Raw genomic sequence first — 19,096 nt, 5'->3', positions numbered from 1 at the left:
GCTTCTAATAGTTTAGAGCAGAGAATATTAGAGAGTGGTGATGTTGAAATTAAAGATTGTAAAATATTCCATGAAATTACTGAAATTTCATCCCTCAAGATCCAAATATGATAATTTTGTTCGTTTGTATTGATCTTCTTATTAAGATTTAAATTTCTGCATTAGAAATTATATTTTATACATCATAAACATGGGTTTTAGGGCACTCTATGCTCTCAACCTCATTCATTCTTCAACCCGGGAAGTGCGACATTTTAGCATTTCTTTTTAGGTTATGTGATTTTGTGATGTGTGAAGTTGCATCAAGAGTGAATAATAATTCTAATATTTGTTGTAATTGTTTATTGAAATCAAATTCGTTTAAATTATTCTGTTCAACTACTTGATCTCACCCTTACACGCTGTAACTACAAGAATCTTTATGCCTATTCAAAATGTCTGACGTACAGGAATGGATGGATTGTTTGGATAGATACATTGTTGAGGAGGATAAAATCGTAAGTATATTTTACATTAAAATCTTCAATCTAATTCTCATTTCAATTCAAATTTAATAGAATTATTCACTTTCTAAATTTATTTGATGAATTAATTTGCAGAAAATCTCTGCTAATAGCCAAAATCATTTCTATCCAAGTTAGGCCTAGTTGTATGTCACTAGGCATAGCTTATTGTATATTATATTCTCTATACTTTAGACTTATATTGAACATGTTGCAATATACTACGCAATTGAATGTAGGCCTACGCAATAGGCATACACATTTAAATATAAAATTGGAACCACTGTAAACTGATAGATAATGTACAAGGGTTACTATTCTTTGCATTTTGGCTATCCAATAAAGGAATTATTTAGTATTTTATGTCCATAACTTAATTATGATCTCAAAAAGCTACAAAAATAACTGAAATAAAAAAGAAAGCTATTAATAGCAAGTCACAACGAAATAAGTCAAAATAATTATCTCACCAGAGTGTTTTTCAACATAAAGAATTCACTAATGGAATACAATGGGTCCTATGCCAGCAATCTTCTCATTATGACCTGAAAACGCCTGGTTGACAGGTCTCTTGCTGCTAATGGCAGCTGGTTAAAGAGTTTTATTTATAGGTGGGCAAGGCCAATTCTTGTCCTGCTCAGCCTCTGAAGAGGTACATCCAATCTATGGCTTCCTCTTGCATCATATGCATGAAACTTCTGGTTGATGGCAAGCTTGAATACAGTTGCATTTAGTTATTTTATGTCAAGTCCATAAGGTGGGCATAAAAACCCCCAGGGACACGTCATGAGAAAACAAACAGAAACAAGTAGGCCAGTCGACCTACTAGTCCAAAAGAAAAACAAATAAAAGCAAGCAAGAGGATAGAAATTAATCAAAAATAGGCACTTACCAAGCTGCTGTCCAACATTAAAAACTCACGGAGTGAGTACAAAGGATTATCCAACAATGAGTCTCTCACGACCCTCCGAAATTTGCCGGCAGGCAGATTCCTAGCCATCACCGGCAGCTTGTTGAAGAGCCTGACAGATAGATGGCCATAGCTCGATCGTGTTCTGCTCAGTCTTTGGTAGGGTGCATGAGTCCTGCAATGAGAATAAAAAATATAGAGAGCAAATACTGTAAGTATCCTCTCTCTAACAAAGAGAGCAAATACTGTAAGTATCCTCTCTCTAACAAAGAGAGCAAATACTGTAAGTATCCTCTCTCTAACAAAGAGAGCAAATACTGTAAGTATCCTCTCTCTAACAAAGAGAGCAAATACTGTAAGTATCCTCTCTAACAAGGAGAGGACGACAATGAGCCAGTCTATCAGCCCCACAGATGACACGCAAGGCTTTCTTTTGCATGCGCAGCACACGTCCAACATACGCAGGTCCACACCAGAGAACCAGGCCGTACAAGACGATCCTCTAAAAGAAAGAGAATTAGCATACCTTGAGTTATTGCATAGGAACACTAGCCTACCTCTCAGCCCTCTCAACAGGAAGACAAACTTGCTCAGCCTACAACAAACAGCCTCTATTTGACTGCCCAACGACAGCTTCCTGTCTAGGATCAAGTCAAACAGCTCCTCCGGAGCAGACTAGTATTCCTCTCTGTTTCTAAAGCTGAACACGATTGTTTGTGTTTTCTCATCATTGAGGAGCTTCCTGTCTAGTATCAATCCAAGCAGTTTCACAGGAACAGACTCGTATTCCTCTCCGTTTCTAAAGCAAGCTGATTGTGTTTTCTCATCATTGAGGAGGAAGAGGTTTGCATGGAACCAGTTTGTTGCAAACACCCTTGTTTCAAGCAAGCTGCCCTCAACTCCTCAGTACTGCAGCCCACGTCAAAGAAGGTTGTGTCATCAGCATAGCAGACAGTCGTTCTGCAATCCACAAATGCAACATAATTTACTGAAATCAGAAGAAGCAGAGGGACCAAAACATCTGTGAAAGCATTTAGTTATTTAGTTATTTTATGTTAAGTCCATAAGGTGGGCATAAAAACCCCCAGGGACACGTCAAGAGAATACAAAAAGAAACAAGTAGGCCAGTCGACCTACTAGTCCAAAAGAAAAACAAATAAAAGCAAGCAAAAGGAAAGAAATTAATCAAAAATAGGCACTTACCAAGCTGCTGTCCAACATGAAAAACTCACGGAGTGAGTACAAAGGATTATCCAACAATAAGTCTCTCAGGACCCTCCGAAATTTGCCGCAGGCAGATTACTAGCCATCACCGGCAGCCTGTTGAAGAGCCTGACAGATAGATGGGCATAGCTCGATCGAGTCCTGCTCAGTCTTTGGTAGGGCTCGTCCAGCCTCTGTCTCCCTCTAGTCTCATGTGGGTGAAAATTCTGCCTTGTTACAAGCTCCCCCACATTTGCATGTGTTCTGCAGAGAGTCTGAAATACATAGGGGATAAGACTGTGAGGATTTTCTCTCTCACAAAGAGGGGACGACAGTGGGCAAGACGCTCAGCACCACAAAGGATCCTCAAAGCCCTCTTCTGAATGAGCAACACTCGTGAAACATCTGTGGCTCCACCCCAAAGCGTGAGGCCATACAGGACTATGTTCTGGAAAAAACAGAAATAGCAGATCTTAAGATAGGAAGCAGGAACACAGGATTTCTATTTCTTGAGCAGAAAAACTATTCTGCTCAGCCTGCAACAGACAGCCTCAATGTGGTCAGCCCAGGAGAGATTCCTATCCAGAACAAACCCAAGCAGTTTCACCGGGGAAAAATCATACTCATCCCCATTTCTGAGGCTGAATATGATTGACTGCGTTTTATCATCGTTGAGTAGAAAGAGGTTTGCAGAAAACCAGTCTGTAGCAAACAACCTGGTCTCCAACATCTCGGCCCTCAGTACATCAACTCCATGGCCCTGATCGTAAAAAGTGGTGTCGTCTGTATAGCAAACAACACTTCTGCCATCCATGCGAGCTACATCGTTCACTGAAATCAAAAAGAGAAGTGGCCCCAGGACAGAGCCCTGATGCACTCCACATGCCATTGGCCAGTGCTACCTAGGTCCGCGGCCCCCCAGATCAGCCTGAGAGGTGATCCAACTACACCATAATGCTTGAGCTTCTTGAAGAGAATCTGGTGATCAAGCAAGAGCATGTAACTTGCTAAAATCCTAGATTAGAGTCTTGAAATTGTTTTAAACGCATTATTAGTAGGTTCAGATTACGTTTTAACTCATGGAAACGTAATAAAACGGCTGGAAAACTCAGTTCAAACTTGAATATAAATTGGGACTATATAAGAAATTTAAGCCGAAAATGAATATAAGTTTAAGATAAATCATACATTTCAAGAGCACTATAACATTTAGCGCCCTGGAGCTGAGAAAATGGTTTGAATTTCTCAACAACTTTAAATACCTTATACGCTAAGGTTATCATGACTTGGACCGAATAATTTTGGGATTTCTAATAAGCCTGTAATGCAGTCATTCAGGAAAGTGCTGTTAAGTTGAGTTCGCTTGTCATATTCCAATTTACAAATCTATGTTTCTCTTTTTCAGGTTACATACAAATGGCTAAGCATCAAATTGAAAATTCATGTCAACACATCGAAAAAGTAAGTTTTATTACTATATTTAAAACTATTCTCAAACTATAGACTGTTCAGGAAGCCGAAAGATGATTCAAACCAACATAAATACTTGTGACAATGAATCTTAGATGCTTAGATCAGCAAAACCGATCCACACACAGTATTCATTTATCACATTGTGTACAAATACTTAACATGAGGAAAGGCACAACAGGCTCAAGCCCAAAACTGTCCCATTTCCAATTTATACTATACTGTTCAAATCAAAATGTTATGTCACTTTCACTTTTCAAAATACAATTTACGCTCTTCAATACTCAGATAAACGAGCAAATTTTGAATCAAATAGATACTATTAGATTCTAGAATCAAAAAAATCTAGAACAGTAACTCATTCAAAAAGTCTAAATTTTGAATGAAACTAGAAATTTTTGAGCTAAAAACTTCACATTTTACAAAAAACCACAGCTGTATTCACTTGAATCATCAAGTATTCATTGGTAGAGTAACAGTATTCATTGTAAAGAAGCATTTTAAACAAGTTCAATTAACAGCAAGCTAGAGTAAAGGTGATCACTTTTATACGTACAAAAGCCCGAATGTCGTTTTATTGATATCTCATCTCTCGATGAACATACTATAGAAAAAAACATATATAAGTGATTCATTTGGTCAGCATTGATGATTCATCCACATTTTATCACCTTCATAAATTTATTGTATCTGACAGTGGATTGTCAGTGGACTTTTAACACAGATCACTGGTAAATTGATCCGGGGGATTGTCAAAATATCTTTCCTTCAGTGGGGGTTCACGACAATATTGTAGACCATAGTTAGTCCTGCTAGTAACTGGAGTATGCTCCTGCAAAACTCAGTTTTTGTGTAGTAAGGTAGCTAGAGCACTTTGGAAAAGAGTAAAAAAGGTAAATTCATATGACTTTTTGTTGGTGGGAATCCCTTACGGGAAGGTCCCAACAAGCATGAGTTGAGTTGTCAATGGGCCTCACGACTGTGTATTTCTCATCATTATTTGTAGCCTCACGACTGTATTGTTCTCATTATTTTGTTCTCAATAGCTTTGAATGTTTGAGAAACATTCATACATGAACAGCAGATTGAAGAAGTAGACTGTAGGATAAGCTAAGTAATCCTATAATGTAATGAGGCATTGCTTCGGGCTACCTTTAATACCTTCAGCTTCATCCATTACTCACAATTGTGGGATCGATGGCGTCAAAAAATCAAAACACGTACAAAACACATGAAAAAAACTGAACAGTTCAGATGGCAGTGATCCAGTGCTCACGCTCTCAATAAAAATTCAAATTATCACCCATAAATTCGTTTACACTGTAGTATAAGTCCGGACGGTTCTCCTGAAGGCGGCCTCATCCAATTGCTTCACACTATTAGGCAGCTTGTTGTAGAATTTCAGGGCTGAAATCCTGTAACTGTCCTGTGATCGGTGGAGGCGTCTCCTGGGGATATCCAACAGCTCACTGCGCCTGGTGTTGTATGCCTTTGCACACAGTAGCTTCCGGACGGTTCTCCTGAAGGCGGCCTCATCCAATTGCTTCACACTATTAGGCAGCTTGTTGTAGAATTTCAGGGCTGAAATCCTGTAACTGTCCTGTGATCGGTGGAGGCGTCTCCTGGGGATATCCAACAGCTCACTGCGCCTGGTGTTGTGGTGGTGGATGTCACTACGGGCAGCTAGAGTATGCTGTATCTTCTTGACATACACCAAGCACAGGAGGATGTAATGGTTGAAGACAGTCAGTACACCAAGGCGAGAAAAGATGGGCTTACAGTGGGCAAGATGGTCGCTGCCTGTTATAATTCTTAAAGCTCTCTTTTGAAGCCTCAGGACATCAGCAGCCCCTGCCGAATGACCCCACAGGAGCAATCCATAAGTGATGTGGCAATGTTATTTCTATTCCTTGTGTTGCACCATTATTTGTTAGCCCTTAATGGAGGTATTGCTTTCTTCACTCAGATCTAAATTATTGTAAGTCAATAATTAATAGATTCAAATTATGTATTTTATTTTGGTTTTAGGCTATTGTACAGCTATGCAAACACTCACGACAAAGAAAATCTGGGTATATGCTATCTCATAGCTGGAGAAATGGAGGATGGGAGCTGTCATGTTATGATTTGCCGTAAAAAAGATCTTTCGAAAACAAAGGCGTTATTCAAAAATGTGACATCTCAGCATGTGTACAGCGTTCAAAAGCGAGATACCGATGCTGATTTGAATGTGATCCTCAACAGTCCAGTCAAGAGAATAGAAGAATGCATTGAGGATTTCAAAAGGTATGCTAATCATGATTGTTCTGTCTCTCATTCTTAGATTACATTTTTGTGATTGCTAAAACATGAAAATGGCCTTTGTATGAGATGTCTATGGTTGTTCCTGGAGAACTTCTAAAGTGGATTCTCACACAACAATGATAGTAAACAGTGAAGATGTATTTCCCACGAGTTTATATTATTATAAAATAGAATTTTAGTACCATTTAAAATTAATAAAATATTAAAAAACAAGAATACAAATTGTAACGTAACTACTAGTTTCGGTGATCACACCATCGTCAGGTTTTAAAAATAACCAATTGTATTCAATTTGTATTCTTGTTTTTAATATTTTATTAATTTTAAAGGGTACTATAATTCTATTTTATAAATACAAGAAAGTAGCCCTGAATTCCCACGAGTTATACAGGGTGAGCATAAAGTCTTGCCCTGATTTTAAAAATTTATTACAGAATAACCGTTTGACATAATAATTTAAATCTGGCGCTGTTACATAGGTTAGTGTTAGTAGTTTTTTGACCAATAGATGGCGCTAGTGGTCCTAAACAATGACGCTGTCTGTTAGTTCACGTTATGTTAATTGCTATAAGTTTTATAGTGTAATTGCTATTTCGATTTTTACGTGTAATTGCTGTAATTACTCTAGTTACTCTAGTTTTAGAGTAATTTCACTCAGTAGACTCTAAACTTTTTTAGTAGACTATTTTCACTCAGCCCGGCCAAGTGAGTTTGAATAATGCCATTAAAACTTATGGAAATTATATTTTCACTGTTCAGTGCAAATCCAGCTTTAGTTGAATACCACCATTCATCATAAGTATCATATTTATATTCATGATGATTCAGCATATTCATAAATCTACGACGACCTTAGTTGAAGACTGCGTGCGATTCATCATAATTACTAGTAGTTCTGTGAACAGTAGACCTCACGCAGAATTCTCATCCACAAGTACCTGATTGAAACTATAGACCTTATGGAAATACTGCAATAGACTGGCTTCTCCAAACATCTGTGTAATCACTTGCCAGCTGATCTATGATGAATAATTCCATAGTCTGATTTTTACTCCAATATTGGCGTATGAAGGAGGCTCCTTTTTCCTTTTATATTATCCTTGAAATGCAAAATTCCCAAAAACCTTGTACATGCGTCGACGCGCAATTAAAAATGGAACATACCTGTCAAATTTCATGAAAATCTATTACCGCGTTTCGCCGTAAATAAGCAACATATAAACATTTAAACATTCAAACATTTAAACATTAAGGGCCGTTTGCACAGTGACAGTTTAAACTAAATTTTATTTTAAACTGGATTAAATCCGTATCAAGTCTGGTTTGTTTTAATGTGTTTCATTTTGAGTTTAAGCCACCAGCTGATTAAATCGAGTTTAAGCCTTGACTGTGCAAACGGCCCTTAAACATTCAAACATTTAAACATTAAGAGAAATGCCAAACCGTCGACTTGAATCTTAGACCTCACTTCGCTCGGTCAATCATTTTTATATTCATAATGATTATTATTATTCTTGATATCATATTCACAAACTGTCATAATTTTCCATTATATTCCAGCCCTCACATTCAGTCACTGTTGAACAGAGATCATCGTCCCAGATTATTTTTTATAGAGAGTGAAGCCCACATGAGCTTTTGGCTTGTGCGTGGGTAATGAGATTGATTATGATGAGATATGAGTCGAACTACAGCTTGAGGTGTGTTCCGAACCACCGGAAAGCGATTTTTAAAACATATTTTTAGAGGAGTCGGCTCTTCAAGTGGTCACCCTTTCAACGGGGGCAGCAGACACATGAATCTTTCATAACAAGTGAATTAATAGCTATCAAATGAGAATAGCTATAATTTATTAGCTAACTTTTAACCGCACCTATGAGATAAGCGATATCTCTCGTATTATACGTTGGGATAGTAGCTGTGTGGAATGCTTGTCCCATCAGTCAGAACCTTATCAGATTGCACGGATTAGATTAGTGCCGTGCTGTTCGTTTTCCCGTTGAAAGGATGGGTCCTTGAGATTAGTTGCACAGACTAAGCATCAAATTTTTTTAACTATGATTTTCCCACTTGAAACTGAAGGCGCATTTATCTTCCATCAGAACTCTGTACTATAAGTTATCTGTTTACAGAGCACTTTAGAGGAATATCCTCAACGAAAAATAAATAGAAATACTGTACATTTAATATGTTTGATTCATTTGCAATTAATAACTCAATATTATTCGTTACAAGTGGTAATTGAGTGGAATATTTCTAATCAATTAATTAATTTAATGAAAAAGACTAAGAAATTGTCAAAAAACCACAGATTTATTGATACTTAGAAAGACCGGTTTCGGTTATTACACCATTGTCAATCTCTGATAAACAGTTTATGTACTCTGAAAACATTAAAACTATAAATTTTGAATTAATAAATTTCACTTTTTGTGTAGTTGAGAAGTTGATATTGTGGTAATTATTCATATTGAATGAAAAAGACTAAGAAATTGTCAAAAAACCACAGATTTATTGATAGAAAGACCGGTTTCGGTTATTACACCATTGTCAATCTCTGATAAACAGACCGAAGAGATTTTTATATTTATATATTTTATGGGAATATATTTGTGTTTTTTGTCAGCATACAAAATGTTAGAAGTTTTTATTCTTTTCCTGATTCATCTCGTGATATACAGTTTGACCGAGACCGAAACCGGTCTTTCTAAGTATCAATAAATCTGTGGTTTTTTGACAATTTCTTAGTCTTTTTCATTCAATATGAATAATTACCACAATATCAACTTCTCAACTACACAAAAAGTGAAATTTTTTAATTCAAGATATCTTAATTCAAAATTTATAGTTTTTTTGGACTAACATTTTATAAAAATTGTAAAATATTCTAACCTTATCTTGGACTTTGTCACCTATAAATTTGGAAGAAAAATAGCACAAGGACTACCTTATTATTTTGTCTTTCAATGTTAATACATTAGTGTCATTTGCTTTGTAAATAAATCAACTTTGTAATCATTGATTTTTTATACGGAGAATTATGATATTGTAATTTTCAGGTTAACATCTATAGAATACTCGGAGAGTGTTGTTAGAGATAACACAGATTTACAGAAACTGAAAATGAAAGCCCTATTAGCGAGCAAAGAAGCTGTACCGTCCATAAGTAAACCTGCTGCTTCAGATGATAAGAAGCAAATAAAAACTGAAAAAGAGGTAAGTGAATGAATATCACAACTTACAATAATTTTCTCTCTTCCATTCTCCTTACTCTCTCTCTCTCTCTCTCTCTCTTCATTCTCCCAGTTGATTCCTTCTGTGAATCTTCTCTATCATCTTTCACAGTACCTTCTCACTACTCACTCACTCTCTCTCTCTCTCTCTTTCTCTCTCTCTCTCTCTACAGATACAAAAATATTTCATCTTATATTGTTTTATGATAATTATTATACTTTGTAAATCTCATTTATTTATTCATTCATTCATATAAGGTCCTATAATTGAAATTATGAGAAAGAAAGTACAGATGAATCATTCACCTCTTTTCTCATATTCATAATAATAACAACAGTCCGGAATAAAGTTGAAAAGAGGTTCAAGTAGAGATTAAATTGTCACATTTCCAGTCCAAAAAATGTATATACTACTAAGGCCAGGTACAAAAACCTGATCAATTTTAACCGTGATTAATAGCTACGAGAATCAATATTAGACCCGTATGCAGATACTCGGTTTAAACGGAGAAATGTCAGCTGCTCGTTTAAACCCCGTATGAAACAGATTATGATAGATGCAACCTTATCTACAAGTAAACGTGGTTTAGCATTAAACGTAGTTTTAGCATATGACACTTAGAGAAGCTTTCTTTTCAAAAAGGTCTTCTCTGATTGGTTCTCGTGGTATTTAATCATGATTGAAATTTGAGAGGATTTTGTGCAACCGGGCATCACTGATGACTTGCGGTTAGCTATGGACAAGCGACAGGTAACAGTCCTTGTGCAGTTTGATTTTCGAAAAGCATTTGATAATGTGTCACATCTCTTACTTCTTCGGAAGTTGAAGCATCAATGCCACTTGTCTGCGTCAGTAGTTGCCTGGTTCTCATCATACCTTTCAGGTCGCTTTCAGGCTGTTAGTGATGACTCGGGCAATATGTCAGCTTGGTCTCCGGTTTCGCGGGGTGTACCGCAGGGATCCGTGCTTGGCCCATTACTTTTCTCAATATTCATAAATAATGCACCTTTGGTCTTTCAGGATTGTTCTTTCCACCTCTTTGCAGATGACCTAATCATCTATTCCCATACATCAGTAGAGAACATTGCCAACTGCATAGAGCATATGAATCAGAATGTGTCTTCCCTCCTTCAATGGGCTACAGCTCATGAGCTTGTCATTAATCCCGTGAAAACCAAGACTTCGATTTTTGGCTTCTCCAGACTTCTCAACCGGATCGAGTTGGATAGGATTCCTGCAATTGTGGTTGGTGATGTGCAGGTGGCTTACTCTAAGTGCTTAAAATCCTGGGTATCTATCTTGATGAAACTCTTAGTTGGAGAGATCAGACTACTCATTTGTGCAACCGTGTATTCGCTGGAATGCATCAGTTTAAAAGGCTCAAAAACTTCCTGCCCAGGAGCATCAGAATTCTATTGGTGAGGTCATTGATCCAGCCCTTGCTGGATTATTGCTGTTTGGCTTACATCGATATCACAGCGGAACAGAATACTAGGTTGCAGAGGTCACTAAATTATGCCGTCCGGTTCATCTTTGACGTGAGGCGTGATGACCACATCACTCCTTTCTTCGAGGAGCTAAGGTGGCTCAAGTTGGTGGAGCGGCGAAAGTATTTTCTTCTCGTTCTAACCTACAGGCTCATAGTGAGAAGCGATGGACCGGACTATCTTCGGGACTCCTTCACGCTCCTTACTGACATCCAGCCTAATCGAGGTACTAGGTCTCATGAGCTCACCCTCCAAATACCTCTCCATCGAACGGCTATCTTCAATTCATCTTTTCTTGTGTCGGCCTGTCGTGCTTGGAATTCCTTACCATATAATTTGTTACAAATCAATTCATTGGAAAGCTTCAAGAGAAATTTGTTCATGTATCTACTCGAGGGTAGGGTCTGAATTATTATCCTGTTTGTTACTTTCTTTTTTATTCCATCCCCTTGCGTTCACTCATAATTGCGTTCAGTTCATAATTTGTTCATCCATGATAATGATAACAATTTCTAGCACTATTCTTCTCAACTTCACTTGCTGTCACTTATTCCTTTTGACAGATTGATTGTCTTCATATTCTCTTTTCATTCAAATCTTCATCATCTTTCTATTGATGAATATTCTATTCTTCTTCCTCCTGTCTTTTCCTTTTTTTCTTTTTTTCCTTTCTTCTTCACTTCTTTATACTCATCTGTTCTCTTCGTTATGCATAATTTATTCTCAATTGTCCATGTAATATGTATCAAGCTTTGCATATCAGTTCCTTTCTCTGTTAATTATAATTAAATTATTTGTAGCTTAAATCTATACTTAATTTTTCTTGTAATTGTTGAGTTTCAATGTAATAAGCAATATTCTTTTGTTTGTTTCTTATCAACTAGTGTTTGCCATAGGTCTTACCAGACCTGGCAACGTAATATGTAAAATACTTTACAAATATGTAAAGGAGACAGATTTGGGGTAACCCCCGTTGTCTCCATTTATGAATGAATAAATAAATAAATATATGGTACGTCTCATCGTACGTATGTTCAGTAATGGTTTCATGGGCATGTTCCTATTCCAGAATCATCCAAGCAATAACACCAGTAAGGAGACTAAAAAGGAAAATGTCAGCGGTAAAAAAGGTGGCTTGGCTGCCATGTTTGCTGCTCAGAAAGAAGTCAAAACTGAAGTCAAGGTAAGATAAGCTCAAATATTTTTATTTGCTTATAATGTCCTTGAATAATAGGTCAAGGAATGGCTAAACGTTTCAAACTACACTCTCTCTTGGTGAATGCATTTTTGAATTCATGAAGCTCAAAGGTATTTGACACCCGTAGCACAGCACTCAATCACTGAAACCCTTTTTAAAAGTTTTGAGTTTTGGTTGTAAATTCGCCTCCAATGACTGAGGGGGTAGTCTGGTTATAAACTATTTCAAGACCTGCTTCAGAGAAGCACGTGTCGTTGCCAAGTAATTCATCAAGGGATCGAATCTTTTAATAAGCTATAGTGAGGTCCACGTTATAATGGCAGTGAAGAAAGATAGGAGAAAAACGTTGCCAAGTCTCTCCATTTTGCCACTGACTGTACAGTATACACAGCTGTTACTCAATTCATCTCATTACATTTAATCTAATAATAATTATCATTTCCTTTATAAAATAATAAATTTAATGTCAAATTGATCAAGAAAATTTTCATAATTTGATTCAAAAATTTGCTTTCATGACTGAGATCAGATTTTTATACAAACCTGAAATGGCGGCTAATTTAAAAAGCTGTGATACAACAATCTGAATTTCAAAACAACAGAAATAGAGTTATTTGGTAGGTATTCTATTCCAATTTCCTTTAAAAATAATAATAAAAATAGAAATCCTTTCTAAAAATAAGTAATTTCAATCGATTAATTCTGAAATAACTTTTCAATATTATTTATACCGGTACGAGTAGGTCTAACCTATACGGGTAGGCTAACTTAAGCATGGATGAAGTCAAGGATGGTTAGTTATCAACTTTTAAAATGTCATTTCAGGTATTTTAATTTGTGTTTCTCATAAGGTGATGTTTAAAAATTATTTCATTGCTTCAAAAATACATTTTAAATCAATTATACGATTTGTGTACTCAAGTATTTTAATAGAATGAAGAAAGAAAAATGGCAGCTGAGAATATGGTTTGTTCATTTTTGTACAGTCACTGTCAAAAGTAAATATAAAATATTCTGGCAAATAGACAACATTGCAAAGCGAGAGAGAAATAGTGCTATCTGTTTTGTTGTATGATAAAGGACAGCAACAGTATTGTCAATCGTACACTGCCATTATAATGTGGACCTCACTATAGATTAAAATACTAACTGGGTATTCAATTTTCTATTAATGTGTTCACTTTTAATTATAATTACTTTAATTATTAATAACGTATAATTACTGTTAATTATAGGCTCTAGAATATAACTGATATGCGTGTATTAATAGATTCGATTTCCGGATTCTCTATTATTCATATCAATTGATAAGAAGTATAATATTGTTCTTCTTGTATGGCGCCTTGGCCTCCGCAACTATCAACCTCCACGCATCTCTATCGTATACTATGCCTCTCCATCCTCTCACACCCAAACTCCTAACATCACTCAGCACCTCATCCAGCCATCTTTTCCTGGGTCTCTCTCTGTGTCTCCTATAGTGAAGCCTTTCCCGTATCACAATTTTTGGTATTCTGCCCGCAGTCATCCTTTCCACATGACCCAACCACCTGATTCTTTGAGAAGTATAATTTATTGTACTTGAGAAAATTCTCGATGCATATTCAGTCATATTCGATACAAATAATCATTATATTTCTACTGTTTTTCTATCCAAATCTTATTTAAATGATATGCTATTGTATTCACAAATGAATTTATGATTTTTCGACTCAAGGATCATACTCAGAACCTACTTGTACGCTTTTATTCATTCGATGCTGATTTTTTCAAGTGTTCATATTCTCAAGTATTTATTTATTTATTTATTCGTTGATATAATTACAAATCATATGAATATGATTGGGATAGAACAACAGGCATAGCCCAAAACTATTCTGTTCCCAAATTTTGATAAATAATGTCCGAAAAAATAGGTTATGTTCTTACTGAGGAAATTTAAAGTTCAAAGTTCTGTCCAAGAATATATATTAGCTAGAAATTTTGAATTTAGAATGATTAAAATACCAAATTATAGTCAAATTTTGCACTTAATATCACCAAGTAGTCAAGTAGTAGAGTTTAATTCATGAACAGTGTCTGACTCATCAATTTCAGAAACCCGCACCTCAACAGAGTAAGCCGAAAGGAGGACTGAGTATGTTTTTGAATAGTGAGAAAAAGAATGATGTTGCGAAGTCGAGTAAAATCAAACAAGATCTGTCGCCGAAAAAAGATAAACCATCAGAAGAGTCGTCACAAACAATGGAAGTCGATTTGACAAGTGACGAGGAAAAAGAAAGCAAAAAGGCCGATTCCAAAAAGGACACTAAAAATAAAACAAAGGTAAATGATTTTGTTGTGAATATTTCAGTAATTGCTTGTTTGTTATGTGTTATCACTTACACTCCTAGTCAACTCTGAATTTATTATGTTTTAAGATTGCCTGGTAACTCTTATCTATCTTCTTCTATCTATCTATCTATCTATCTATATATATATATGTATATATATATATATAATATATATATATATATATATATATATATATATATATATATATATAAAAGCGAAATGGCACTCACTGACTGACTGACTGACTGACTGACTGACTCACTCACTCACTCACTCACTCGCATAACTAAAAATCTACCGGACCAAAAACGTTCAAATTTGGTAGGTATGTTCAGTTGGCCCTTTAGAGGCGCACTAAGAAACCTTTTGGCAATATTTTAACTCTAAGGGTTGTTTTTAAGGGTTTAAAGTTCGTCTCCCAATCTCTTAATTATAATTGAAATTTCCATATCATATGTTACTATAGAACTATAATCTAGATAGAGTACCTCTTCGAAACAGTTGTTAACTGGCAACTAAATTAATAATTTAGTCAGGTTGGCATTAAGTTGAGTTGACTTTGTTAGGTTGGCACCAAGTTGAAGATTTAAACGCATTTATCGCGGAAAAATTGATTGGGCACTGCTACTTCAATCCTGGGAATATTATATTACTAGGCGTCAGGCTCGCTTCGCTCGCCATATCCGTTTAGCCAGACGTTTAGTCTGGACCCCCGACTGGATTGTTCTAACATATGATAAAAATGCTCAAATGAAAAGTGCAGGCGAGCGAAGCGAGCCTGCTGAACTCATTCTTGGACGATCCAGTCGGGGGTCCAGAGGGCGGAGCCCCCTGGCTAGACGGATATGGCGAGCGAAGCGAGCCTGACGGCTAGTGATAAATAAATGTTATATCTATCTTGAACAGAAATGTTTGAAATTAGTTATCCTTCGTGGAATTTCTCTTGATAAAATCATATTTTTCACTAACTTGATACCAAATAATGATATTTTAATGGTAGAAATTAGTTAGCAGCAGAACTTGAATTTTATAAACAAGTAGAACATTTTATTTGTAATAATTAAAATGCTGTTAGCTGTAGAAATTTATATTTCTCAACAAGTAGAAAATATTATTAAAAATATTTTTCATTGCATTTGCTAAAATGGGAAAACTAATTTTGAATTTCCAGACAACACAAAGTAAGAGGAAGAGGAAGGAAAAATCGGAAGACAAACAGAAAAAGAAGAGAAAGAGGATTATGACCGTGAGTGACTCAGAATCAAATGATGAGGGTGAGTATTCAAATTGTTTTATTTATTACATTCCACAATCACAATATCAAATTAATGATTGGGAGAGAATCAACAGGATAAACCCAAAACTGTTTCTCTCCCTAATTTTGATTAAAAATTAAAACTTGAATTTTATAAACAAGTTTTATGATTATGAAGTGCATAGTTTTTGTTTCAATATAGTAAATTTATGTGGTGTATTTTTTAAATTTGGCACAATGATAAAGCTTGTTCACTTTTGGTTCAAAAAGCCGTTTTGTTTTAATATGCTAATATTATAATTGGGACTCATTATGATAGAGGGGTTCGAAATCAGTTTTTCCAGGTAAATTGTATTTTTATATATATTTTTTTAAAAAGGTGGTCCAAAAAGTGAGATTTACTTTCAGTTCTGATATTTATTTATCCATCTCTGAACAACAAACTTGTTTAGTTTTGTGTTTGGAAGTTAAATGACCAGATAAATTCAAAATTTTAGTTGATACTTTTTTGACTTGAAATTGTGTGTAAATTCAATCATAGACCCTACATAACCTCTAGACTGTTAATTTTAAATTGAGGTTTAAATCAGTTTAGGGTGAATGTCTGTTGTTTAAACCTGAATTTTATCCATTTTCCATAAATCAAAGCAAAAACTATTCCCCCATGAATAAATATATTTTATATAAAAAATTGATATCTTTGTCCCAATAGTTCTCTGAATGTGTGTTCGAGTTACAATCTACTTATGTTAACAATTTAAATTCTATTTTCCTTCATTTCAAATCAAAACATTTTATTTTCATGGTTGTGAAAACGTTTTTCATTTCTCCGCTTCCTTAGCGAATTCTTTTTATTTCTGTTCATTTCTTGAAAATAATTTGTGACCAAGTTCAATTTACTGTATTCTTGTAATAGTGTATTCTATTCTATTGAGCTCTAATAAAATAATGTCTTAAGATTGCACCTGATAAAAAACTATAAGTTCAGCAGACCCCAACATTGTTTATCCAGTAAATTGATTGATAAGAGATTCTGAACCATGGCGTTGTGTTCCTCCTACAGACAATGAGGAGGAGGAGAGATTGGATGACTCACCACTGAGAGAGCCGACACCCCCGCCTCCTCCCATCAGTGACGACGAAGTTGAAGCTGAGCCCATCGCAGGTAAAAAGGCCAAAAAGAAAAAGCTGGTGGAGAGCACATTCATGGATGATGAAGGTTTCTTAGGTAAGCTCCACTCTGTACAGTCCAGATTATTTCGTTGAATAATCTTTGATATTAAGACCCAGTTTCTAGGACAGTTATTAAATCAAATGGACCATTGAACGTACAGATTTAATTGTCTATCAGATTTAATAGGTCTCCTAGAAATAAAATACCATTCGATGAAAACTTTCATAGAATGTTTGGATTAGCATAAATGATAACTGAAGGAGAATTTATTGGATTTCTTTCACATTCTATCGCCACACGTGTGGATTGTAATCCTTCAAGGAATATTTTATAGAAATGTCTCTTGTGTTTTCAAAGTTTTATCACTGCTAAAGGAAAGAACCTAGAATACAATATATTCTAGGTACATTGGCTGAAGCTGCCTACAGACTTATGCCCCACAAACACGCGCATTTCATTTTTCATTAGCTGATGCTATGATTATTATATCTGTATCTTACAGTTTCTGTACAAAGAATAGCATCATCTGATAAAAAGTGAAATACACAAGTCTATACATACCTTTGGAAAGCATTCAATTGCATGGATCACCCTGAGAAATCAAGATATACCAAAAATGAACAATTCTGAGTTTAGCTAACCTGAGCTGAAATTCAAACATAAGCTGAAATTATATTTTTTGTGTATGTAGAGAGGATTTCTCTGAATATTGGATAAAGTAGAAAAGCAAACATTTTTTTCTATTTACGGGTTTGATTTATACAGGGGGAAAATAGGACTCTAAGGTGTTGAATCTCAAGATGACATAAATTACAGTAAATCTATACAGATTTGAAACTTCATAGTTTGAGTTTGGGCATAGGAAGTTTTAAATCTGTATAGATTTACTGTAATCTAAGTCATCTTGCAATTAAGCACCTTTGAGTCCCATTTAACCAAGTTTTTGGTATCTGCTAATCTATCTTCAACAGTCAAACGTAAATCAATCTGAACGATCAGTTTTCTGCCAGTCTAATCTAATCTGTCTGCCTAATCAAGTCTAATCAATCGTCTATAATCTAATGACAGTACGTTGGTTGGTTTGTTGGTTTAATTTATCATTTTTTGATGATACATGACATGATATTGTTTCTTTTCTCATTTTTAGTGACCAAAAAGGAGTACAAGATGGTGAGCGACAGTGATGACGAAGTTGAGACAGAGAAAGTAAACAAATCGGAAAAAGATTCGCAAAAACTGGGAGATGAGACCGCCAAGGTAGATGAAAAGAGAGCGCCAGCCAAAGATCCTCCAAAACCCTCTGCGTCCAAAAAAGAATCGAAACCTCTACCATCAAAAAGTAAAATCTCTCCGAAATCAAAAATGTCGCCTCAGAAAAACAAGCAGGCTTCTATTACTAGTTTCTTCACTAAGAAATAAGAGTATAAATTTATTTGTAATTTTCTGGTATTCCATTAATTTTGATCAGATTTAAAACATAATTTGTATGTAGCATATTTTCCTTCAATGGACACTATTAATACTGTATCATTATATATTATAACTATAGCATTGTTGGAGAATATATCTTCAGTACAATCCACTTTTTGATTTATATTGATCTGATATGTATATTATGTTATGTTTTTGTATGCCTTTTCTATCGAAAAATACCTATTATTTACGTGTCATAATTTCTCGTGAACAAGAGGTGAATATTATTTGATCTATGCTTGTATTCTTATTGTTCAAGTTTATTTCGCAATTTTTATCAATATTTAATTAAATTTTATTGAGCTAAAACACTTTTTTCAAAGACTATTTTACTTTTTTCATTGTTTTGACTGGACAGTGAACTTTGTAATTTTCTTTCATGTATAAAACTATGTAAACCGTTTCTGGAAGTTGAAATATTATTGTGATTCAAGTTTTATTGGTTATTCATATAACTCCTTTCAGAGTTGGCTACTTTTAATAAAAAATATTGAAAAATGAATATATTTTATATTTTTCCGCCTTCCTTTAAAGGCTCGATTGGTTTCTCT

The 19,096-nt window shown here is 35.2% G+C and overlaps 1 protein-coding gene across 2 annotated transcripts; it reads left to right on the top strand.

Moving 5' to 3' along the window:
• Window positions 1-41: 41 nt before the first annotated feature.
• Window positions 42-19,047, top strand: LOC111054767 (DNA polymerase delta subunit 3). Of its 2 annotated transcripts, none has more exons than XM_022341865.2 (9): window positions 42-497; window positions 4,022-4,077; window positions 6,115-6,372; window positions 9,450-9,606; window positions 12,181-12,294; window positions 14,407-14,634; window positions 15,815-15,917; window positions 16,962-17,126; window positions 18,220-19,047. In XM_022341865.2, exons 1-9 carry the CDS (start codon window positions 435-437, stop codon window positions 18,489-18,491), a joined length of 1,416 nt encoding a protein of 471 aa, XP_022197557.2. In that variant the 5' UTR covers window positions 42-434; the 3' UTR covers window positions 18,492-19,047. The 2 variants fall into 2 exon arrangements, with proteins under 2 accessions (XP_022197557.2, XP_039275528.1); XM_039419594.1 differs by having other exon boundaries at window positions 245-497; window positions 14,386-14,634.
• Window positions 19,048-19,096: the final 49 nt, after the last annotated feature.

The sequence above is a fragment of the Nilaparvata lugens genome, chromosome 1 (genome assembly GCF_014356525.2).
Source record: "Nilaparvata lugens isolate BPH chromosome 1, ASM1435652v1, whole genome shotgun sequence".
Lineage (NCBI taxonomy): Eukaryota > Metazoa > Arthropoda > Insecta > Hemiptera > Delphacidae > Nilaparvata > Nilaparvata lugens.
Note: the sequence above shows the minus strand (reverse complement) of the source record. Positions and strands in the feature narration are given on the sequence as shown.

Coding starts and splice junctions, on each gene's coding strand:
- LOC111054767 (XM_039419594.1), top strand. CDS start 435: ATGTCTGACGTACAGGAATGGATGGATTGTTTGGATAGATACATTGTT. Junction 498..4,021: donor TTGTTGAGGAGGATAAAATC/GTAAGTATATTT, acceptor TCTCTTTTTCAG/GTTACATACAAATGGCTAAG. Junction 15,918..16,961: donor CTCAGAATCAAATGATGAGG/GTGAGTATTCAA, acceptor TTCCTCCTACAG/ACAATGAGGAGGAGGAGAGA.